The following is a 26,053-nucleotide window of genomic DNA, read 5'->3' on the forward strand; positions in this document are numbered from 1 at the left end:
AAAACATGGGGAAGAAACTATGCTTTTTAAGCCAGCAACATACTCAAGCATAGTAAAGCATCTGTACAAACCTTACAAATATCAGGCTCAGCACTGCAAGGCGCAGCAGCCGGGCACAGGAGAGCCAGCAAATGATCTCGCTGCGAATAGCTCTCATGGCCAAAGCATTTTATTCCCTTCCTGACACATGCCAGTTCTGATGCAAATTTGAGTGACTTCTTCCTCACAGGGACAGGAAGGCAGACCCAGGCTATAGCTGAAACCCACCTATGTTATACTGAAGGTACATAACACAACAGCACTTCAGAAAAGCCAAGTCTCTGTTGTTCAAACCTAGAGAAGCTCTCAAAAAAAAAAGATGAGGAGCAGACTTGACTTACCTCAAGGGAATTTTACTGGAGATAACCCTAAACCATGCACTTCAGTGCAATTAAGATGTAGTCTCAAGAGCATAATAAAGGCTGCTGGGATTGTGTTCAATTCGGAATTAATCATGTTTTGTCAGAACACCTAGACTTTCACATGACTGCTCATCCTGGACTGCATCACAATGTTAAAACTCATGCAAGTGACAGGGCTACTGCAGTAACATCACTTGCACCAGAACCACGAGCATGTTTGTACATTGCAATATAAGTACAGTTGGAGGAGGTTACCTGGAAAGGCAGAAATTAGAACCTCATCTCTCAAGCCCAAGCTTACTGAAGATAACTGGCATCACCCGCAGTTTGTGTGTACAGGGAAGTTAACCTCTACTGATGGAGACTTCAGAGGCCTTTTAAGCATTGTTTTACCCAACTTAGCTGGAATGCATCTACCTGCAGATGGCAGCCTACAGGTATTTCTCCTTTGCCTTTAGGGAATGAACTCAAGGCCGAATTTTCGAGGTCCAGGGAAGCTTTGAAGCAGCACCTCCACCTGTGGCAGTCAGTAGTCACCATTTCCCCACTACACAGGAACACTCCCATTTCAAATGCAGAAGATGAACTGCAGTAAAATCAAACATCTGCTCTTGTATCCCAAAAAATCTTCAGTGTAAGAGAGTATATACCTAAAAGTCTCCAGTATTAAGTGTACAGCTGCACAATGATGTACCTAGAGAGTCAATTTATTTCACAGAATCACAGAATCCTAAGGGTTGGAAGGGACCTCAAAAGATCATCTAGTCCAACCCTCCTGCAAGAGCAGGGTAACCTAGAGTACATCACACAGGAACTTGTCCAGGTGGGCCTTGAATATCTCCATATATTTCTGGACTTAAAACCTGTAATGGGTAATCCAGACTAAAACCCCTCCTGCAAGCTCAGGGTACTGCCTCCAGCTGTTTAATATCAATAAGGTGTTACAACAGGAACAGAGGAGCTCCTATTAGGAGATTATATGCAACCTTCTAACCGTAGGACCACTATACAAACATATTCAGATGACTTTGCTATTGTGGAAAATGGCAAACAAGGGAAGAGCAGTCAGCAGTATCACTGCAACTGTGCTACTTAACTTTTGTTTAGAACAAGGCTGATCTGTGGGTGAGCTGCAGAAGCCCCAGCTACTCACAAACTTCAAACTGAAGAGTGAACACACATTTCAAAGTAGAGCCTTACTCATTCATCCTTGATCTGCATTTCTCTACATCCCATTCAGAGTCAAGAAGCTGAGACATTCAGTTCCTCAGAAGCTTTATTTTTGTTCAAGCTACAGAAATAAAGTCATACCTTCCAATTTCCCATTATACGTTCTGCATATTTGTATGGCTCAGGGCGAGATGCACTATGGGAACTACCCTATACATACAGAGGAAGGCTCAAAAACTAGCTTTTCTTCAAAGAACACCAAACCTTACCTATGAGGTTGGCTCCAATTCCTCAATAACATTAATAGACACAACATAAGGAAAAAATTCAAGTACCTATTGAAAGCAAAACCCAATCATTAGTTACATAAAGTCAAAGAAACCTTTTAGAAATAACAAGTTTTCTACTTTGAAAAAAAAATAGAAAAAATAAATGAGTCATTTTTTTTCTTTATGTACGATATATTCACACACATTTTCAAGTATCATTTTCCCTGTTATACTTACATGGCTAGAGATAAAAAAAAAAGTGAAAATCCCATAAAGAAGAATATTATGCCAAAGAAGTCACACACAGCCTGTATCTGTGTTTAGCAACACCTGTAATCCTCCATGGTATCAGTGACCAAAAGAAGCAGTAACTAGACTCAGTGATAATTTTTCCCTTTATTAAATATATTTTAATAAAGCTTGAAAAGTATCAGGATTTAGAAAAACTGAGATGGGAAAGCACAGGCAGTCACAAACCCCACAAATTCACAGCTAAGCTTGTCACACACTCAGCACTAGCAGGGAATAATAGTAAAGAAAATAATGTAAATCTGAGTTACATTTGGTTAGCAGGCAAACCGGTACCAACAGACTGACTCCAGCTAGGATGTGTTTACATTTAAGGCATCACACAAAACAAGTTAATGCTAAGGGCGTAACAATCATCATGTCCTCAGCCACAATTCACATTTAGCTCTGGACATCAAAACCTGCTTTATTTCAAGACAGGAAGGCTAGCAGGGCATCCCATAGTCTTTTAGGAAAGTGCCAGGCAGCCACCAGGCAGGAGCAGAAGTGACCGTGGTTTTCATCACAGGGGAAGGAATTTAAGTGCTTATTAAAGGCATTGCTGCAGTGCCTTTGTGGCAGTGCCACCAATCCTGGTGGAATACAAAAACTTTAAGAGCTAAAAGGCAGAAAGTCTGTTCAAGCAGCTACAACAACAAATGTCCTGCAAAGAGACCAAGATATAATAAAGTCTTCCACATTTAACAGCTTCTGGAGATTTGAAATGATGGAGAGGCCCAGCAGGTGTCCTCAACTGCCAGGACTGTTCCACACTGCTGGCTGATACACCCTGCACCCCTGCTCTCCAAGTCTAGTTTCAATAGACAGGTATGAAATGTCTCAATGTGAAATATGCAGAAACTATTACCTTACTGGTGATGTCATTTTCATTTGTCATTTCATGTCTGTTTGTTGCCCAATGAAAAGGCACAAATTCTGCATTAAATAAGGCTAACCTAAAAACTACTTGCAAAAAACAATTTGCAGAAACTACTGACTGTTCTGAAGCAGACACAGTCATCCACAAGTTAAGTGCTAGGCAGCTTGAAAGGTCTGTGGGTTTAACTATTAAGTTCAACTATTTGGTTAGTACTTCAGTGCAGGATGTTCTTAGAAATCTGGGTTTAAAACCATCGGTCCTAGACTCAAAAGTAACACTTCCTGGAACAAGAGAGGTCACATATCAGAGGGAAGATCCATGTCACTTTACTAAGCTGAAATGCAATGGATTCTTTCCTTTTAGTATGGGTCCCATGGAGTCCAGAACAGTTTTTCCAAGCATCTCTATAGGAAAAAAAAATCCCATTAGGTAATATGAAGTTTTGAGCTCAGTCCAAGCTTTGTAAAAAGCCGCTATTCCAAGTTCCCAGATTTTGAGTAACATTAAATTTCCTGAGCTAGAGACAGCCCGAAACACAAGACAGAGACACTGCAGGATGACAAAACAAAGTGACAATGAAAAGCATTGCACAGCCCAAGACTGCAGTACACCCAGAAGCTGTTAATTCACAACTATTCCCTATCTGTTGCCCCTTCTTCCCAGGTATATTTGGGCACATTCTGATACCTCTTCAAAAACAGCAAGTTTCTGCTTTCCTTGCTCTTCTGGTTTGGTACCATACAGAACCACTTCTGAATAGAAGCTTCAGACATTTATTCTTTAGTTTTCTCAGGGTTACTAAACCACACATTCACCATGGCTACCCACTTAGCTGGAAGTTTAATGATGCCAGGTATTTTGTACCAAAACTAGATACTTAACATTTACTGCTTTTTCCTCTCGAGAGCCTGTGACCATTTTATTAATACAAGAATGGAGAGCTCTCGGCTTTCTCCCATTGTGTAAGAACACAAACCACACCATTATAATCAGAAGAACATTAGTATGCAGCACAAAGTGATGTGCAAGTTGGAGAACACTACGTTCATGGCCACTTGCTACTTCTAGCAGTGAATTAAAGGCATAGGTTATTTATTTGATAAAACAAGTATGTATAATTTTCACTCAAGTCTTCTAGAAACACAGCATTTGTTACCTGAAGCAGTGACGAGCCTCAAATCAACCTACTTGCAATTCTCATATTGCAGTGCAAGTCAGTTGGCTGCTTAAATAGGCTCAGGCTCAAAACCTTGAGACTATACCAAGAAAATATCAATCACTTTTCTGGGTTAACAAAAATGCTGCTATCCTCAACAATATTCCAGTCAGTCTTGTAGTGAAATGAAACAAACCCATTACTATGTACTTCTCACAACAGCACTCAATCTGAACACTCTTCACAGAATGGCAGCTCTACCTTGTTACACACTTTATAGTGAGCCTTGCACCAGTACTCCCAAATTACAGAGTCTACTCAGCTTGAAACTGATGGTATAGTAGTTCAGAGAAATCTAGTTCAAAGAGCTTACTTCAATTGCAAAGATGATAAACTGAAACGGTAAACCGGAGAACAGGCAGTGACTGCTATTTTCTATCATGAATGGCCCTAATAAATCCAGCTGGCTCTGCCCACCCGCAGAATCAGGGAAGGCGATCAGTTACACCAGAATCCAGAGAGACCAGCATAGAAACAGCCTAACCACTCTCTCCACATCTAACATCTATCCCAGTTAGTGACCAGTATTAAAGACATAGTACCATTGGCTAGACACGCCTACTGGAAGTGTTTCTATTGGACATAATGATCCAAAGTTAATGCAATACCTTTTCTGTATAGTCTGACATGCTATTTATGTCACATTTTGGAAAAAATGTGCAAGAAAGTATTCAAGTACACTTTAGCTCACAAAAATACTTCAGCGCATTAATCAGGAGGATTTAAAAGCCTGATCCAACTGAAGCTTCACTGTCCACAGTGACTAAACTTGCTTTAAGGAATTATCACAAAGATCAAAAGCCAAACAAGCATTTGCCTTTAAGTTTATCTCAAGAAAGGCTACATAGCCCTGGCAAGATCTTAAAGTATATCACACACTAAAAATAAGAAATTAGCAATAAAGCTCTTTAAAAGAGTGGAAAGAAAAAGCCTCTCTCGTGTTCAAGACAAGAAGTTAACTCAACAGCCTTTAAGATCCTCCCCCAATCCTGCAAGTCAAGGAAACTTGCAGATCCCACAGAAACTTTCAAGCCAATGGAAGTTTAAATTCCATTCTAAGATATACGTAACAGCAGACTATCTAGATCCTCGTATACTTTTACCTTGTAGCCATGTCTCTAGCGCACTCTACTTGTACTTCATATAAGAACTACATACTTAAAGTAGAATCACTCAAGTGCTTTTAGTGTAGTTTCTACCTGACACTAGACAGCTTTCTATGTACCCTTGGATTTCTTGGTTGGCATAAACGAAAGTCAAAAGAGAAAGAATGCAAACCGTCAATTAGACCAACCACTAGGAAAAAACAGTAACCACATCAACATAATTTCACTTTGATTTAGGGTGCTAGCTAACAGATTTATTAGAAGTTTCAACATACTATAGCTCCAGAATTCATCTTTCTTGGAAGATACTACAATAGAAGCCACAGTAGAGACTGCCTTGTCACAAGAGGTACAAATACTTGCTGTATAGATGGAGAAATAAAAGGACAAATCTAGTTGTCTAAAAGACAATTCACTGTACACATTTTATTTACAGTTTTGTACACTGTCTTAATATGAATGGGACCGCTTTTCTACTCGAGCCATTTTAACCAAAGCAAAATAACCTAAGTAATACAAAGTGTTAAAATACAGCATAAGATACAAAACCAGACATACTATTTCTAGTAAGGAATGTAAATTATGGTGTTACATTAAAAAAAAAATCCACAATTATGTTTAGGAAATCACACAAACAGATCACCGATTGGACTGAAATGCATAAATTTGTAGCAAAGCTTTGATGTTACAAAAAACCAAAAAAATTACCAAAGAATGCACAAAATTAATGTTTATTCCACCTTTGTCATATTCCCATATTCTTCACCAAATGTTACAAGAGCAAAACCAACTGAAATCAAAATATCACTAATGTTATCAAATAGGGAAAACAAATAAATTAATCTAGCAGCCATCAGCATACGTTACAGCAAAGGTGATGCTGTATAAAAAAAAATTGCTAGAAAACTGTATGCACCATACTCTTTTTCCAAACCAGCAAAATGTTACTGCATACAATGCAAATGTAAAACAGAGTAATTTCCTGCAGGTACAGAAATGCATCTTCTTTTCTCAATACTGTGGATAAACTATTTTTTCCTTGTAATAGTAATGTTTCTATCAAGCTATTACAGAGTGGGCCAGGAAAACATTAATGAATTGAGGGGTGAAGTGTACTCAAGTTCTGATTGGAAATGGTTACTTCAGCCAAAATAGAGGAGGAAAAAAAAAACAACAAAAAAACAAAAGAAAAAAACAAAAGATGGAACACAGAAGTACAAGACAAAGGCGAATGAGACTTCTCACAAATCTTAGCAACACTTAGATGGAAATCAAATTTAAATGTAGTCCACTCTGCTTTTGAAGAGGCTTTGGTTCAGCTCCCAACTCTCGATTGCTTGACGCAGTCTCCTATGAAAGAATACTCGGAAGGTGTCGTCTTAAACAACAAACCTATTTTTAGTGGTGGAGCCGCTCTTAGTAGCTGTGTCTGCATGGGACTGATAACCAATCACTATCTTTGGAGGAAGTCCTAATCTTTCTTTGTATACTCTCCTGGAGAAAAGAAACAGAAAAATAGTTTAAGCCCTTAGGAAGGCATTAGTACCAAGACACCTGCTTTTAAGATCTGCTGACACCTTCATTAAAAAAAGTTGCCTATTTAGAAGCAATCTCTCAGGTATGAATAAAGGCCTTGAACCATGATTTTTTTAGGTTATTGCAACTAAAAATCAGGTTATAGTTCTGTACGAACAATGACTTACAATATAAAATAGGACAAGGTCTTGCCAGAAAAGTATTTAACAGGCCTACATAAATGTCAAACGCAAGGATTCCACTGCATTCATGTGAATATCATCAGTATCAGCAAGCCTTATTCCCACATACAGAAAACAGCTATGAAGTAGTCACAGTCCACAATTCCCACTACTGAAATGATGAAGCCACTTGAACCTAATAAAACAGCAATTCCCTGGAACAGTCACCACACACGTTTCGGTTGCAGAGACTTGCTGTATTTTCTTTACCTACTGGTAGAGGGCAGCCCCCCATGGTCTGCTCTCTTGGTAGCTGGTCATGGGCAGCTACCCAACAGGGGCTTTTAAGAAAAATCACCTTGGATCTCATGCTGTAAGAAAAAGAAGCAGCAGCACACACCTTACAAACAGAGCATTCCTTAGCAGTGAATGAGAAGCAAGCCACTAATGACAGTAGGCTGCAAGGGCTGACTAAACCACAGGACAAGCCTGCTCAACTGCAGATTAACAAAACTACAAGAATTTGGGGGTTTTCTCCAACTTAATCATAATGGAGCAGTTCACAGAACCACAGCTTACTACGACTTTAACTGTTAAATGAAAACTTGATCTATTGTCTGTGAAGTTATGTAACACGAGGTACAGCAGGTAAGTGACACAACTTACCTTAGTCAATGTGTCAGTCAGTTTGCAAAATCTTAATTTCTTTACAGTTCTCTAACAGAGCCAGGTTACCTCCTTAGGTTAATGTTTAGTACCATTCTAAAAATCTTCTGATGCCTTTTAGGCTTGATGCAAGGTTATTCTCTAATAACAAATGATATGTTCCACAATCCTGTTTGTTTGTTGTTAGACACTTACCTTTCAAATCTGAACATGATCATATAATAAAATTGTTAATGCAGACCCCAAGAGATTTTTTAAAGGTCCAAATGAGGAATGCGTCGAGAGCCACCCAATAAGCAAAAATGTTAGCAAGTTACTATGCCTGTCAGTTAAAAGTTTGACCTAAGACAGATGTCCTAAGCTGGGAAGAGAAATATTTTCACGAATTTGCATAGGTTAAGTGGCCTACAATGACTGACTTTAACAGCAAGTAATTCTGAAGCATTAAAACTACAGCATAAAAAACACATCAGCTTAACAATATTTGCTAAATAACAGAGCACGACATGTATTTTCCATACTGCAGTCTCCAGATAATTTGAGATGATTACTGTTGCTAACAGTAATGAAGACCACACCATGCTATTAAAGGCTACATTTGCCTGAAGTGCATTCTCTATAAAGTTAGCTGGCTTTAAATGCATTATTATATTTCATATGTTCAAGACACCAAACACTTTACTTACCCTATATGTGTAACAGCATCCCTGTTTTCACATTCAGTTGTCCATATTGCTATTTTATCACCCTTAGTTCTAACATTAACAACAGCACCACATACATCATCACTGTAGTCATCAAATGACTCTCCAATAAGGCACAGCAGCTACAAAACAAAGATTAACCATTAGAAGGGGCATTACAAGTCAGAATCCTGCTCCACAGGCAAACAGTGTATGCAAAGGACTGAAGAATACATTTTATTTCTTATAGCCACTTGCCATGCAGCAATCATCTTCTGTTTATTGCAATCTCTTCCTGAAATTCCAAGTGTTGCAAGAGAACTTAAAATCAACTGTGGAACTCCTATGTTGAGTTTTCCATCTCTTCTCCTGGCCCAGTACCTGCAAGTTCTGACACAGCTGACCATTTAATGTAGTGCTGCCTCCCACCCATCCTTCCAATCCAAAACCATGACAGAATTCAAGAAATTTATTTTTCCTTCTACAGTATGTTTAACACTGATAGAAAACCCTGAACTTTAATGCGCCTACATTCACTACCTAGGAAGAACCTGTGAAGAAAAACTTGGGCAATGTGTCATCTATGTAAGGTCCAATTTAAATTCTGAAGTGTATCAATTTGATGCAAATCAGACTGCAACTTAGATGAAAAGTGCTGTCTAATGAAGTGTTACTTCCTATCAATACACTCAGGAATTCCCACAGACTCTGAAGTGGAAATCAATCATCCTGAACAGTGCATACCCAACTGCAACAATACAACTGTACAAGTAACACAAGATTCTTCCTCTATCAGTTTCTAGCGGTAAAGCTAAGAGTTGGCAAAAGTGGAACATCAGACCGAGTTTAGGACTCATCCTGGTAACTGTGCTAACTGTGGAAGTGATATTTAAATTCTTCAACGTGCTACTTGTAAAACAAGCAAATTTAGATATTCAAAGATGAGAATTTCTCATGGTTAAGAGATTCATCTAGGCCATGCTGAATTAAAAATCCTTCTGCACACTGAAGTATTAATCTCCAAATGGACACTTGTTTACTTCACCTGCACAGTACATTAAACATGATACCAGTATAGTAACTTTCCTTTCCAGATTTACTTGTTTAACATTTGGAAATTCAATACATTTGCAGCTCTTTCAACAAAGCAGGCCTTTCAGTACCTGTGAAAGTTGCAAGGTCTGACTTCCTCATGGCAATAAAAAATGGACAGGACAAAGTGTGCTGCTGAATAAATCAGGTATAACTACACATACTTTAAATGTTACACCCAATTGCAGGCTGCACATACTCACTCAGTAAGAAAAGTCAAATGTTTAAGTTTAAACTACGCATAACTATTCAAAATACTGATCGGCCTTAGTACATATGCAAGCAAAGATGACTACCATGCTCAGTGAACACTACAGTCAAGTACATTCTTAATGAATGCTATGCAAAAAGAGGAAAAGTCTTCCCAAATAAGGTTTATAGTTAAAAACAGCAAGGATCATTACATTACATTTGTTGCACAGGGAACTGATAAAGGGCTTTGATTTTTATTGGTGGAAGTTGGTTACTAGTAATTACAAGTGACAGGGTTGTTTTAGAGCAGACATCCGAGTCACAGGTATTTGGGCTCTCTCCTACTGCTTGCTGCTAAACAAAAAGCAGAGCCCTCTAGCCTTAAGTCATGTTTCCAGTTTGCATGTAATGCCTGTTAAGAATCAGAAGGACTCATACAGGCACTTATGGAGAAGCCAAAAGCACACAGCAAGACACTAATTTTCTCATGCGCAGTCATATTGCCTAGTAGTATACTGGTCACAATCCTTTCTTCAAATCACTACTAGAGATCTAGAAAGTTCCTAATAGCTCTGGTATTTTAGACACCTCTTGCTTTGATCCTGAAGGCCACTCCTCCCTTTCAAAGGGGTGCAGTACTTCTTGTACCTCATGCAAGCAGAGGAAAAAAAGATCAAGAGATGTGGTAAGATTCCTTTCCCTTGTAATGTCTGCAATTCATGCCCTAAGACCCAGAACACACTAGACTGTTTTAGGCTAAGCTGAGTCAGCCCCTCGACAGTACAATTCTTTTCTACAAGACACATACTGCAACCTGCAATGTCTAGAAGTATATTTACCATTCAGAAAAATCTATTCCAGAGATAACAGCAATGGACAGTATTATTATTATAGTGTACATACAGGAAGACTGTGCTACTACTTGTCTATCCTAGTGTTAAGGTAAGTACAGAAAGAACAAAAACAAAACTAAACTCCCTCCCTTCAGGAGGACCAAAACCTGGAAACTGTTCTTATTTACAAATAAACTATTCTTATTTACAAATACTTGTAAACAAATTGTTACACTTAAGCAGACAAATCTGGGAGTCTTGACATTCAGGACTGTATCATTTTCCCAGCAGCTCAACAGCTGTTCTGTACAAGCCACAGGAAAAGGTTAATCTATCCTGTAGAACTCTCACTTCTGCTGCCCACTATAATAAGTATTCAACAGAACAGAACTACATTAAACATCACTACTGAAAACCTGTCAATAAAAACTTACAGGACACTATGCTGCCAGGAAGCCAGAAGTCTGTGTGTGGCACACAGAAAGAACAAACCAGTTAAAGTATTAAATACAAATGCAAGATTCTTCCGTTGCAACTTGTAAGGCCATAGTGCTTACTGTCTCTAGCCAGAAGCGATCAAGGTCACTTCGCCTCTGCTGTTTGTTTAGTGTAATTAGCCACCGTCCTCCTCGCTTGTTCTTTTCATCTTCCCACATGGGTTCAATCCCATCCTGCAAAGAACAGCTAGAAGTTAAATCAGATCTGATCTGTATTTTTCCTAAAGAATAACCAAAAGGCCAGCAATAACTGAATCAGTAACTTCAGAAAAAAGTGCATTGTTTCAGATACATATGTGTCCAGAAATACTGTCTTGCACCAGTACCAAAGTTTCAAAACAGATTAGCAAGTGCACTTTCGCTAATGAATTATTTCTATGATTCTATGATTTCTACAGAAGAATCACAACCCAGGCAAGTTTTGGCTACACACCACCACATAAAAAAAAGCCCTGAGGGAACAGGCCTGTATAAAACCAGACAAAATTAGCAGCTACATTCTGAAGTCCTTATTTTAAGTCTTGGACTCGGTACAACACTGGCCAAGTGCTTCGCTTATGCATTAAGATTACTGCACTGAAACGGACACCCCTGGCAGTCTATCTCAGCAACTTCCTGCATACACACAGTGAGAATAAAAGGGTTTTAACTGTCAGGGCCACAGGAGAAAAATAAAAATAAATAAAAATCAACACACCATACAGAAGCAAGTTTCATTTTGATTAATGCTTTACCAATGGCCCTTCACTAAGTGACTCTGGATATGCTGAGCCAGCAAAGCAGCCAGCTGCCTCTCCCATATCCAACAGCTATGCTGCACTTCTGAACAGCCAGTCATTAAAAAAGCAGGTAACTGTCTAGACAGAAATTCAGTAAAGAACTGTCTGTGAAAAGAGTCGCACTACATAACTTTGGCTGAAAGCTAATTAAGTGTTCAACATGCAGGATGAAGTGGTGTCAGCTCACTTTTAAAGGTGATGACATAGTTTGAGCTCTGCAGCTGCCAGTGAGGGCATTTAAATTTAAGAGGTACTCTTACGAGGTCACAATTGAAGGACAAGAGCAAGAAATTGCTCAGAAGTCTGCAGCAGTTGCCAATTCTGTTCCTGTTCCGTGCATTTAAATAATTTAATTATTGCTAAGCAAACACAGTTATAACAAATTTAGGATCCTTGCAAAAAAAAAAATACAAGTATGATCCATAGATATTCCAACCTTTGAAGGGCTTACAGCTTCTTAAAATTTACTAGCAAGGTTTTTCAGTCACCTAAAATACCATTACCTTCTCAAACCCAAGCATCACTATACCTACAGCTGCTGGGGTTTACAAACTATGTACACAGTCCTCTGAGGACATAGTCCTCTGAAGAGGTCCAGCCAGGACCTATGTTTTATCAGCAAAGGAGTGTTTTAACCAGCCACCATGATTTAAGGGATTATTTAGATATTCAGAAAGGAAGCTGTATGTTAGAAGCACTTCAGAGAGGTCAGGATTTAATTCAGAGCTCCAGTTCAGTATTCTACTCCAGCTAAAGCAGGATTTCATGTACACTTTCATCAGCATTTCCTATTCGCTGCTTTGAACACTTCCTCAGCCTGTTTTAAAGTGGTCAGTGTTGGGTATAATTTTGCATTTTATGCACAAGTGATACAGCATTTAACTCATGGTGTAAAAATCAGAAGAGTATTGTGCATCTGCCTAGTATGTGCATTGTGCATCTGTGGGAGGCTGCATCTGTTCTTTGAGTACTGGAGAACACTGCAGCCTCCCACAGAACTTGCACATTTTTACTCATTTCATGTCACACCAAATGACAGAGCCAGAAAATCTTTAATATTATAAAAGTTATTAACACTTAAATTATTTCCTCAAACATAAAATGAAGACAAACACAGTCAAACTTAAAAGTGAATTGTGTGTTATAAAAGTAAAGTGTGCTATAAAGCAAGTACTTGTATTTTCAGAACTAGTGACAGCCTGATTTTCAGAGGACATGTATTTGGGACTTTCGTAAGAAAGTAATACCTTTACGACATTCCCAAGTACCTGAAATGAAATATTGAACAGTGTCTTGCTTAGTCAGGAAACCATCCATCACTGAATATCCATAACTGAAGAGAAAAGGTTAGCAAGCATACCTTAAAGAGCGAGTAGTCACAACCAGGCATTAAATTACTAGAGAGCTGGATATGGTTGTATAAACTATCGGAAGGAAAAAAGCAGATTAAAACTAAGTATTATTTTAAGGTACAAAATTATTCTAAGAACTTAAGACATAAGACTGAACAAAATACAAAAATTAAAAAGCATTAAAGTAATTTCAGAAGCAACCTTATTTCTGAAGTATTTTTCAGCAGTATAAAAGCATGGGCTTTAGGATGTTCTGGGCTTAAAAAAGCAGAATAGAAACTGGTTTATGAACACTTGCTGGGCTCCTACACCAATGCTTCTTTTAACCAAAGTTTTAACAAAGTTATTAGAAACATAACCCACTGAACTTTCATAGCAAAAAGTTCTGTGTGCATGTGCATTCTGTGCATACACATACATGGAGTAAGTACAATTGTATTTCTAAGGCTACTACCTCTGCAAAGAAATCTTTAAGAAATGTTCAACTTTACCATTTAATACAATCTTCTAGGGATAACGGCTGTCAGCCTGATTCGAATTATTAAAATAAAAGGTAAGAAGAGATGACAAACATATAAATATAAAATATAAACTCTGAACTCAATTCACAGCTATGCATTTCAAAGCAGATCATAGCAGTACATACTGTTTCCTCCCCTAGCAAGAGGAGGAATGTTTGGGTTTTTTTTACCTGCACTGTTAAGACTTCAGAAGAAGGTCTGCACATATCACAGTAACCTCTAGCCAAAACCATTCATTCATGCCTAACTTTCAGGCATTGTCCAGCACCAAAAAAGAAAATGAGTTACTGTGATGTTCTAACAATCAGAGATCAGGCACTGGAATTTACAAAGCCACTTACAGATTGACCAGCTTCCCTCCTTTAAGTTGACCTTAACACTTTCTCCCCAGAACAATACAACTATTTCCCACTCTGACTACAATAGAGGCATAACTTCAATTGCTTGTGACTAATTTTATGCCTTCCTCACTGCAAATGTCTGGATAAAGCACTTTTAGCTGCTCAGACTCTTATAGAAGCTTAAAAACTTACCCTTAGCCAACTTTAACAATGAGCTTCAAACAATTTAGCTGCCCATCACATACCCCAAGACTGCTACCTCCATAGTAGGAATAGGAAAGTTGGTTACAAGCACAGAATCCTATTTCTCTCCCTCTGAGGACTGCACTGAGAAATACTTGCTCAACATTTTCAGTATCTTTATTTCTTTCCTGTTGGTGCTAAAGGGTCACTGATGGATCTTATTATTCCACTAAAACACCATGTCTCCTTCTGAGACTTTAACCAGCTAGCACAATCTGGCACCAAGGAAGCGCCAATCAGTTGGCTACAATCATTTACAAGTTTATGTTACTATGAGATAAGATACCACACAAAATGTAATTTTCTACATGTATATATGAATATAAGCAATGCTGAAGTGTTAACAGCAAAACAATATGCATTTAAAGTATGAAGAACCTCAATCACATTTTCTTCAAGGGTTAAATTCTACCACATTCTGAGAAATATGCTACATGTCACTTTCCATTTTGCAAACATTTCAGATTACACCCATAAAATCGCAGTTAATTGAGTACTTTGGGCTTTTACTTTCACATTAGCTTTGCCAACATATGCCTGGATTATTACATGGACTGAAGCATCTTTACTTACGCCCAAAAGTCTTCAACAGTATCAAACTTTGAGATAAGACGAAGATTTGCTTGCCAAGTTTTGCTCTTGTCATTTTTAAAAAACCAGAGTGCCCATCTAAAGGGAAACAAAATAAAATAGCATCTATAAATTAAAATACATTAAATATATAATTCATTATTTGTAATGTTATAGCCAAACTAATTGCAAACCTTAACAGCACAGAAGTTTTTATCAGTAAGAAAACTTAGAAAGTCAGTTCTCAAATACAACAATATCAACAATATCAATATCGACAATATTCGTGTTCCCATTAGAAGAATCATGGAATATTTCATCAATCTGCTTAGGAAAATATTTTAAATAATTTTGGAGCATTTCTAAGACTCTAAACCTCTAAGCCTCAGAGGTTTCTCCTTGCTGCCACTGCTAACTGCAATCCCTGACCACAAATAACTGATTATGGTCTAAACCACCATCAACTATTCAACCTAGGAGCACAGCACCCTTTCCAGTAATTTCCTTGTAAAGCTTACAAAAGCTAATTATATCACTCCAAAGCTATACATGACAGGGGAGTTTCCCAAGCACTCACATAATAGGAGAGCATAAATTTTAAAACGGAAGCTGTGTTAAGCTTAGTAAAGGCAACAATTAAAAAACAAACACACCAATTTTACCTGTTTCAAAATTTTTTTAAGTCTGCGCATTAGTTATGCACATTTTTAATCTAAAATGAAAAATTTTCCATCTGGTTTTTCTTCATCATCTCTCATGAGTACAAATCACACTGCATTTTCACACAAAGCTGCCTTTTCTGGATCTAAAAAGCATCGTTCAAAATGCTGGAACAGGATACCTGATAAGGCATTAAACAAAAAAAGGCTAATTTTTCATTCAGATGGTTTCAGTAGTGTTGAAATCACTCAGGTTTGCACTAGAGGCTTGCCTTGTCAAGGCAGAGCACCAAGTGTCAATCTATTACTGACATCTTTCCTGACATTTCAAACATTAATAGGTTTGTGTTTTTCCATTAACAGCCCTACTATCACTTGTAAAGGAGTATCAGCATCAATTTAATAAAAGTGTTTTGAGGAAAAAAGAAAGGATCAAAGTTGAAAGAAAGACAACAAGGGAACATGTGTTGTGGTCTTCCACACTTGCTCAAGTCTTGGAAAAAGAGTAAGGTGCCATTTAATAAAAAGTTCATTTTTGGGCAGCACCTAACTACCAACATCAAGTACCGAGCACTGCATCAGCTCTTCAGCTTAACTGGAGAAAACTTCCTAGCGGTGATTTTTTAAGTATATGCATGCTGCTGGAGAAACTTTTGTCCACATTAGAAGAAACTCAACCTATAGGCTTATAATACCCTTACTGCAGAAAGGTGGTTCAAGTTGAGATTTTTGAATACAAAGCTTCTTGGTAAAGTTCTCATTATTTCTACAGGTCAGTAAAAAGCTGAATAGTAGATGTGGTTTTGCACTCTGAACACAATTTAGTAAGTGGGCTTTGATTTTTCAGTAATTTTTTTTAGCTATACTTTAAACTACTGCTTCATGTTTGTTTCTTTATAAACAAGAAAATTTAAGTGCCCTACAGTTTTTACTTAGTAACACAGTGGTACAAATGTGAACATCTGCATTTAACAGGGTTTCTTCTGTTCCTTCTACAGATAATGAAAACACTATTACTGCAAACAACCACCATTCATATGATCAAGTCTAATAAGCTCTTCGGCTGGTTAATGCAGCTTCTACTATTTTCAGTTCCAAATAGGAGAAAAAATGGTAGAGATACAAAAGAGTAAGACTCCAGTAAGAAAAAAGAATGGCAGCTCATTACCACTGGCACCTTAACTGCTGGAAGTTCAAGGCAGAATTGAAGTTTTTGCAGTTCTGCTTGGCAGCAACTTCCTCTCAGTGTCTGTCTCTTAACAGACACGAGGAGACAAAAGCAACAAAAGCTTTGCTTGCCTCTAACTAAAAGCTAGGCCACATTCTTTCTAATTACCTGACTTCATTCTGAAAATCTGTAAAGATTTTCAACTTCTGTAACAACACTACATGAAAAGGCTCTAAATTACAACAGGATCAGATCCTATTTCCTCTGCAACCTCACAGCAAAAACCTTCAAAAAATGGAGAACTCTAAGAATTCTGCTAGAAAGCATAAGGTAAGTAAGACAGCTGTAAAGCTACAGGCATTATTCTATCTTGAGCAAAATTACAATCATACTTCTGCAGTATTTACCTATTTTGTAGTGGATGCTTAATATACTGTTCAGGGCTGGCAACCTCCTGACTAGGTGCTGCTGGCTCAGCTTTCTCTTCTTCTGAAGGCTGAGGGTTGGGAGTGGTTTCCTGTTTGAAGAAAGGAGTTATTAGTATGTTCCTTCTCAGTTTTTATTGAAGTAATTTAGTTCTTTGAAGCAACTAAGAAGGTTGAACCTAAGGGTTCCTCCAATTCATCCCAAATTCACAATCTGCATCCCTTTTTCCTTTCAGCATCTAAACAGGTCCTACAACAAATTCTAACTGCAGGAATTCACATTCTGCTGTTCAGTGATTTGTTTCCCCATGTCATTTGTTTCCAAAATGGTTTACTTATTTGTCTTACTCCAGAAGAATTGAGATTTATCTCAGAAATACACAATATGCTGTTATGTAGAATACACACGTCTAAAAATTAATTTCCACAATAATAATTTCAGAAGGGGAAAATATCAGTTTCTGACAAAGCACCACTGGAAACAGATGTACAGGCCCTTTTATTTAACAAGATCTGTTATTACAAACAGGAGACATGCTTACAATGCTCAGGTATGAAATCAGCTGTTACAAGCAGCTAGAACCCCAACTGGTAAGTAGTTATCTTTGTATATGCAGCACCTCTACCACCAAAGCTTCAGGCACCAAACAGCAAAATTCAAACATGTATCACTTCTCAAATTTTAAACTGAAATAAACATAATCACACATCTACCACAGATTAGACCAGTCCCAGGTATTATGTTAGCCAACCTCTAGAGATAGTGGCAGAGATGTCAAATATACACAAATAAACAGAGAAGTGAAACAATATATATTCCCCCTGCATCCCCCTCAAGGTTGCCATTCAGTCTGAGAAGCTATTTTATCATGTTTGAAATTCTAATGCCCTTCCTTCAAACCAAGGAACACAAAGCTTTATTGTGAGGCCAAGTGTCCCCACCAGTTACCACCATCTATCTCTCTCAATAATGTTGTATACATGCTAGAATATCAGAGACAAGGAACGAGGACTATAGCTCATTCCCTACAGCCAAGACAAAAATGCCTGTACCTTGCAGCTGACTCTGCAAAAAGAAAAAACACTTTGGTAATATAAACAAACACTAACTACAACAGACCCAAAGACTCTAGACATTCCTAAACACAGCAGAACAAAAGTAGTAATTCAAAGTTAAAGCCTGTGGCCTTAAGAGAATAAAGCAATGTAGGGGTGGACTAAGTTATGGCAAGTCATCTAATTAATGGAACACTTTACTCCAGACTTGCATGTTACTTAGTTTATCCGGCACTCAGCTTTTCATCACCAAAGCTGCTGAAAAGTAGAATGGATGTGAAGTGATAACTTGAACAAGCACTGTTTAACCTTCCGTCCCAGCTGGCAAGCTCTTCTGATTACACGTAAAGGTCTTAATAAGGATTTTCTTTTCATTATCAACATATTTAGCAACATTAGGCAGGATACTACATTTTACTTCAGAGAAGTTACACCTCTACACTTGAAAATACTTAAGTGCACTTTAGTTTAACAGCTCACCTGGAAAAAACAAACAACAACCTCAGTTCAAAAGCTAATGTGCATCATATTTAAGAATGCTTCATATGCTCCCATGTTCACAGTGAAAAGACTGAAGGGCTAGTGCTTTGATTTACACCCTACAAGGGGCAGGTAGTACAATTTCCTGCCTCTTAATAAAGCTAAATGCTTTCCAAAGATCCTCTAATGGGAAACATCACTGACAAACCCACAGAAGCAGTGTTGAACAATCTGCCAAATCTCCTGCAGTGTAATACTATAAAAAGGATAACAGATTTTAAAAACAAACTTAGTAAGTGCTTCCAATTCTATCTAGTTTAAGACTTCCAGTGCTGCCCCATTTATTTTTAAGTTGATGGTATCAAATACACATCTTTCCCTTTAACCATGTACAAGAACCCACAGAACAAATCAAGGTGGTCAAGGCACAAAGGCTATAAATACACCAAAGCAGCACTTCAATATTTCCTCCAAGTTAATTGCTTGTATTATACTACAAAAAGCCAAGTACAAACTACAAATGCTGCCCCTGTAGGAGCTTCTAACTAGAAGAGTCAGAAATATTACATGTGCAAATATAGTGAGCAGACTAGAAAAATCTTGTTGCTATTTTGAAGTAAATTAAGTGCTAGTTTATGTAATGAAACTTGCTTTCATTCACAGTATTTTGCAGTTGTGACATTTAATATTTAAAATGTTTTACAAATACTATTACACTAAAGATTCTCACATCAAATAAACTCACCCTTGACCAATGCAGAGCATCTTTCAAAAATAATTTCAGTTGACAATCCCATTCATGCTTGCTCAACAAACAACTCTCAATATACAAAGAGCTAATCCTGAAGTCTCCCTGGTCACTCTTCCAGACACGTAACTATAAAAACTGTAAGAATGAATAAAAACCTATTGAGCACAAGCAGGGCTATGCCATTTCTTAACTTCTAATACAAGACAACATCAAAAAAGGATTAAGGTAGTACATCCAGTCAATTAGGAGAAAAAAAAATGCAGTAAACCTCAATACCTGCTCAGTATACTGCAGGTTGCCCTTCATTACCACATGAAAGTCTCTTCCTGGAGAAATGGAACGCATCTGACTCAGCACAAACATTTTAGTTAAGTCACCACAATAACAAGTCCCTTAAAATATCCTGAAAGCTACCTAACATTAAGGAAACTCAAGACTAACATTAATTCAAGCTCCTGTCTAAAACAGTACATGACAACTTGCCTCCAAGGCCCAGCTAACTATGATCTTGACCTAGGATTACGCTGCTCCCCTCAAAACCTAACCCAGCCAGAAGAGATGTTTTTTCCACAGTGCCAGGCTGCTCATGAAGAATAGGGCAGCTGTACACACAAGAATAAAGCTGGAAGAAGGTGTAAAGTTGGAAGCAAAGCTTATTACCACAGAAGTTTTCTGGCTGGTCTCAGACAGCAGCCTAAAGCACCTTTTTTTCACTACCTTTTATTTCCCACTGCCACCATGGAAAACTGGAAAAGGACCACTTTCACTTTTGGCTGTTTAATCATATCATCTCCTATTTCCTTTCATCTTACCTTTATCTCACTATTCTAACCACCAGGGTAAAGTGTTTGGATACCAAAACACTCTTCATTATTAAGTCAAATACAAAGTATGTAAGTTCACTAATTGGTATTCAAAGTCCATTTCTTCTATCCAACCGCCTTCCAGTGAAATTCTACCCCCAAACCACTAGCATGCAGGTTTTAAAAGATTCAAGAAATACAAAGTAAGTTAAAGTTATACTGTCTACAGTTTGCCAATCCATACCTTGAAATCTTACAACTGCTACACTATTAACTTACTACTAAGTCAGACTTCCTCCACCAGCAGTTTCTGGACTACTAAATTTAAAATCCTCCCTAATACTTTACTATTGCATTTAACTAAAGCATTCTTTAACCTAAAATTGACTTTGCATCTCCTATTAAATTAAGCCACCACATGGTATGCTGCTTTTAAAATAGATGTAATATAAGGTAGTATTACCAGATAAACTGGAAAGCTTCATTTGGACAATCCTACTTCTCATACACAAGACAGCATGTAATTAAAAGTAACATTTATTTACTAACCACATGGGGTTTGATGTAGGAATCAGCTTGCAGAAGTCCATGAAACATTTGCCTACTCAGCTTTAATGACTGTGCATATCTGCACATTACTTGGATTCCGACACTTGCGGATTTAAGGTTAACAGAATTTAATTTATTCTTTCTCCACAGCACATAATGACCAACATATCAAAGGAAGGTGTACACGATACCAAGACAGGAAACAAACAGCACTTACAGTAAAAACTGCTTAATCAGGTTTGTCTGTTGAAGAAAACAACAAGCTTGACTAGATTTCACCGAGTGTTGTCAGGTACTGCCCAGACCACATTCATGTCATCCAATTGCCTACAGAAGTTGGTTAGGAAGTCCAGCTGAGACAGCACAATATTTATGGCTCAAAAGGACATAATACAGCCTAGCACTGCTGTTCATTCCTTGTGAAAGTTGAGAAAATGTATTAGTGGAAGAGGCTTCCAAAGTTTTCATGCACTAAATCAATATGTTACATTTGAGAGTTTATACCTCGTTTACGGTTTTCAAGAGAATGAGAAAACTACATGTCCCAGTTAACAGACGTCAAGGGAAAAAGCACAACTATCTGCTGGTCCTAGTGTTCTTTGTAATAACTGCTATTACACTACAGTTACGATAACAATTCACAAGACACAAATAAAGAGCTATTTATTTCAAAATACTCTGGACAAAAAAGGATTTAAGCCCACCTACAAGCAATTATTATGTGCTGTAAAAAAACAAACCAAGTATTATCTGATACACAACTCTTGAGGAATAAATACACAGAGCTAGAAATCACATGTGGAGTACCAACTGGAAGAGAGGTACCAATATGCGCCTGTCACTGATTAAACAGCATTTACTAGATTTCCAGACATCAGGACAGCTAGATTTTTTTAGGTGTAACATAGCAAGACCTCATACAGAGCAGCCACCCTAACTGCATACATTACTACTTAGAACACCACAGATTTTTAGAAAGGCATTCACTACTTGGAAAACAAAAGTGTGACATGATTTTAACCAAGTGATATCCCACCAAATTAGAAGTACAACACATGTACAGAAGTATAGGAATGTAAGACTGGAGTAGAGGAGTCACACACTTCCTCCAGGGTCAGAGGGATGAAGTACTGGACATGCTACTGGTATTCCTGATTATGGTGTTTAATGTACCCAAGCTACTTTGATAAGCAGCACTGAACATGACAAAAACTGACCACTGTTTAGAAGTTTATTCATTTCAAAAACTGCTCTGCACATTTAGGAAAAAAAAATATACCTTTAAACAGTTAAAATTTTTATGCCTTGCATCTACTATATAAGAATCAAGGACAAGTGCCAATTTCAGGCAGCTAACAAAACACACTTGTATTACACAGCACACTTAAATCTGTAGATCACATACCTAGTACCTTTATAAGGTGAACATTTAGAGAAATACATTTGAGGGCTTTAAGAAATAAGCTTGAAGTTTCTAGGTTAAAAATTGTTTTAACTTCTGTTTAGCCTTGACTCCAGAATATTTCAAAAGTGATATAAAATTGCTTGAGGGAAAAGTTACATTAATTCACTTTTAAAATGTGCATTTCTCTTTCACAATGCAGGCTCTCTACCAACACCTTTCATCTGATCCTCCCCTCTACCCTCTCAAAATTCACACTGATCTTCATAAAGCTGCCAGAAGGGCCACATTTTCTGATCAAAATTCCACATGTACCTCCACACCTGCAAGGCAGTGAAACAAGACTCGGTCTCACATGCTATTTTTATGCACTACCTTGAAGAGAGCTTGACATTTTATATGCTGTGTGAAATGTTTTTAAGAAACTGCTTTCAGAAAAATATGTTTTATCTCAAAATTTAAGATCTGTCCAACATCTTCCCCCCTTTGAGAAAGCTTTTGTTCAGTCAGGAATACAATTTACAGCTTGAAAGTTCAGGACAGACATTCCCAACTATTAAACAGCATGGAAGATACATCTATCCTCTATAATTTCAGGAAAATGTAATGAGCAAGCAATTGTGTTCACAATACTACAGCTAAATACTATACTGGTTTCAACCATAACAGGTCATTGACTTTATTACAACAGCAATACCTAGTAGTAAGTCTGAAGTTGACATGGCCTGCACTTAATTTACATGTTAACTGTGAATAATACAAAAAAAAAAATACCTTCCAGTATACCTTGAGTTTTAGGAACTATTTTGAACTTTCCAGAATTTCAAGGCCCTACACAGAGTTTGTAGCCCCCATTTCATTTAAAGTTCTGAGTAGCTGTTGCAATAAACATTTTTCAAATCATACATGCCTGAAGTTTCAGTCATGTATCTTAAAATCTAGCATTAAATTCACAGGAATTACATTTGTGCAAGTGTAATGGTAACTGTCACAAAGCAAAAAAAAAAAGGAACCATGATTCCTACTTCCAATCTGAACAATGAGGGATCAGATTCCACATGATTTATATCCACTTAGAAGTTACAGGCTACATTTTAAAGTCACCTTTGGTAAACTAGTGTTTACTAAAGCGTTACTGCTGTTTTTGTCGACAACTTTGTGGACTTTCGCACAGTGTTATCCAACCACATTCAATCCTTAAAGGCTACAATATGAGCACACACTAATAGGACATTTCTGCATATTCACAACAAAAATAGCCTTAAAACATAAAGTCTGGTCAGCACAAGAAAAAAAAAGTTTTAACTTCTCAGTGTTGCAGAGGCTTACGTCTTTTCTGTGGTGAAGTAAACCAATGTGCAACAGGTTGATATTTATTTACAATAATCTTGCTTTTCTTAGCAATTTCCACTGGACTCTTTTCAGTACCCTAAACTCAAGTTTCAATATTCCTGAAGAGTTTCAACATTTTTTTCCAGCCTTTTACATTTTAAGTTCTGGTGTGTTACATTTGAGAGCATGGAAGTACTAGAAACATCACAGTAGGACCCTACATTTCAAGAAAACAGGCACATTTTCACACTTGGAAAGAATCACAGATGACATCTCTAAAAATATAGCTCCGGATTTTGAAGGTCAGCAACAGAAATACTTCTCTATGATCAAAGGGTAATTCAGTGTCTAACCACACATATAATTAAATTGTTCAATTGAAAAGCATGTATAATATTTCTGCAACATTAGGCATCTATGACCTCAGTCACTACACAAGTCTAAATTTAAGCTTAGGCAGGAAAAGCGTGAGCCACCTAAGAGGGCAATAAACAAATATTTTATTATTTACATTTAAAAATAAGGAAGCATAGCTGACATTTGCTTCTTGAAGTCAAATCTACTTCAGCTAGGGCAGAACATTCAACAGCATTACTTAAACTGTTGTGAGGGTACCCCATATTCCACCTTTACTGGCTCAGCACACCTGTTTGTCACTGCATGGTGAACTGGATCTGGGAAACCAACCTTCCAGGGAAACAGCACAGCAAAAAATTGTTTATTTTTTGCTACACTATGCCCAGTAGCTTAACATGCAACCTCACATTTATGCAACAGCAACAGAGAGAATGGCGCAGAGACAGACTTATAAAAAAACCACAGCCAAGAAAGCCACAAACCTGTCCTCATACCTACAGAGTCATTCTGATTGCTGATGGTATTGAAAATTATTTATCACAGCCCCTGCTGCGAACCCCACAGCCAACACAAAGCACTGAGCTAACAGGAAGCCCTCATTTTCAGGTACCTGGGCTACAGCTGGAAAAACAAGTGTTTAGCACTGTGACTGGAGAACATGCGAAGGATGCTGCTGGCAGTCCAGCCCAGTGTCTTAAACAACTGACATTCTTCCTGTTCAGAACTACTCATCAAGCAATTTATAAACGCTGACCAATTTCAGTCTCCTCCTGTAACTAATGCTGCTGTTTTTTGGTTTGTTTTGGTTTTGTTCTGGGGCGTTGTTTTTTGCTCATGGAGGAAAATCGTAAGAGGAGGATCAAAGTCCCCCATTCAAAATGGTAAGCTTTATTTTAAAACAGTTATTTTCAAACTTAAACATTTTCTGTCTAAACGGTGCAAAGCCTGTCCAAAACACACACTGGCAAGCAGTACCCTTCCTTAAGTTTCTCATTTTCTTTAAACTCTAATATACAGTCTTCTGCTGTCCACTCATGATAAACGGGCATGGAACAACAACTGTACTTGGGCCCCTTCCAGCTAATTCAGCTCTCTATGGTAGTACAAATGGGGGAAATCTTTAGAAAATAGAGCATAAAATCATAAACACAACTTACCACCTAGACAAAAAGTACTTAATTACAATCAAGATCTCGAATAACATCAAAACACACAAAAAAAATATATCTTGCTCCAGCCAGATGACGTGACCGGAAAAACCCAATTTCGCTTGTGACACGCCTTGATCCTTCAGAAACCCCACGCTGTTCTCTCGTTTCAGCTGCCCAACTGCCCAGCAGCGCATCTGCCAGCTCACCGATACTCACCCCACATCCGCGATGCCTCTCTCACCGCAACCCCTCGGGCACCGCGCCTACCTCACCGCGAGACCTTGCTCCAAACGCTCCCCGCTTGCCGGAAGGGCGCTCGCCGGCCGGCGAGGAAGAGCCGCCCCTCGGTGACCGGCAACCCGAACCCTCCGGGCGAAAAGCAACATGGCCACCCCCACCTCGCCACATGCGCCGAGCGCGGCGCAGAGCCGCCCGCCCGGGCCGCCGCCGCCCATGGCTGTTCCCCTTCGCCGCGCCTTCCGGCCCCAGCGTCCCCCAATGCCGCAGCGCCGCCAGGGCGGCCGGGCCGGGCGGCGGGGCGCGGCACAATGGGCGCCGCGGCGGCAGCAGCCAGCACCGCCGGCCCGCAGGCCGCGCCGGGCCCTCCCTCTCCCTCTCTGCCGCCCGCCCAGGGTGGCCGCCGGCGCGGCCCAGCGACCCCTCGCCCCGCGTGGCGGAGCCGGCACAGCTCCGAGTCCCCCTCCCCCGCACAGGCCGGCGCCTCCCGCTCCCCCTCCCCCCGCTCCGTCCCCCTGCGTGCGTGCGCTCCTCGCCGCCCATCCGCCTCCCGCCCCATCACCGGCCGGGTACCCACCGCCCCTCCTATACACGTGTGTAGCCATGCCGGTAGGTGTGTAACCATACCGGAGGTGCCCGGCGCCGTAAGGACTGGTTTATAGCCCGCTTCCCGCCCCCAGCACCGGGCCCGACGCCTGTGTAGTTTGTCCGCGCGAGCTGGTGCTGCTGGGCACCGATGTGAAGGCACGGCAGCCGATGCTTGCTGCAGACCGAGTCTGCGTTTCACATCACCCTATCTGTTCCATTCAACTCCATCTTTCGCCGACTCCACCTCCACGGGACTTGGCTCTCAGTTGGACGGCGACATGGCTGGCCATCTCAGGCAA

The 26,053-nt window shown here is 39.0% G+C and overlaps 1 protein-coding gene across 1 annotated transcript; it reads right to left on the reverse strand.

Annotated features, from left to right (window-relative positions):
- Positions 1–1,659: 1,659 nt before the first annotated feature.
- Positions 1,660–25,709, reverse strand: EIF4E (eukaryotic translation initiation factor 4E). The gene is made up of 8 exons (XM_057418025.1): positions 25,202–25,709; positions 25,146–25,165; positions 17,031–17,140; positions 14,800–14,895; positions 13,130–13,193; positions 11,051–11,164; positions 8,380–8,519; positions 1,660–6,824 (listed from the first exon to the last, which is right to left on the reverse strand). Exons 1-8 carry the CDS (start codon positions 25,707–25,709, stop codon positions 6,710–6,712), a joined length of 1,167 nt encoding a protein of 388 aa, XP_057274008.1. The 3' UTR covers positions 1,660–6,709.
- Between the last annotated feature and the right edge of the window lie 344 nt (positions 25,710–26,053).

The sequence above is a fragment of the Pezoporus wallicus genome, unplaced genomic scaffold (genome assembly GCF_028554395.1).
Source record: "Pezoporus wallicus isolate ANWC-B61680 ecotype Strahan unplaced genomic scaffold, APGP_CSIRO_Pwel_v1 contig_6999, whole genome shotgun sequence".
Classification (NCBI taxonomy): domain Eukaryota; kingdom Metazoa; phylum Chordata; class Aves; order Psittaciformes; family Psittacidae; genus Pezoporus; species Pezoporus wallicus.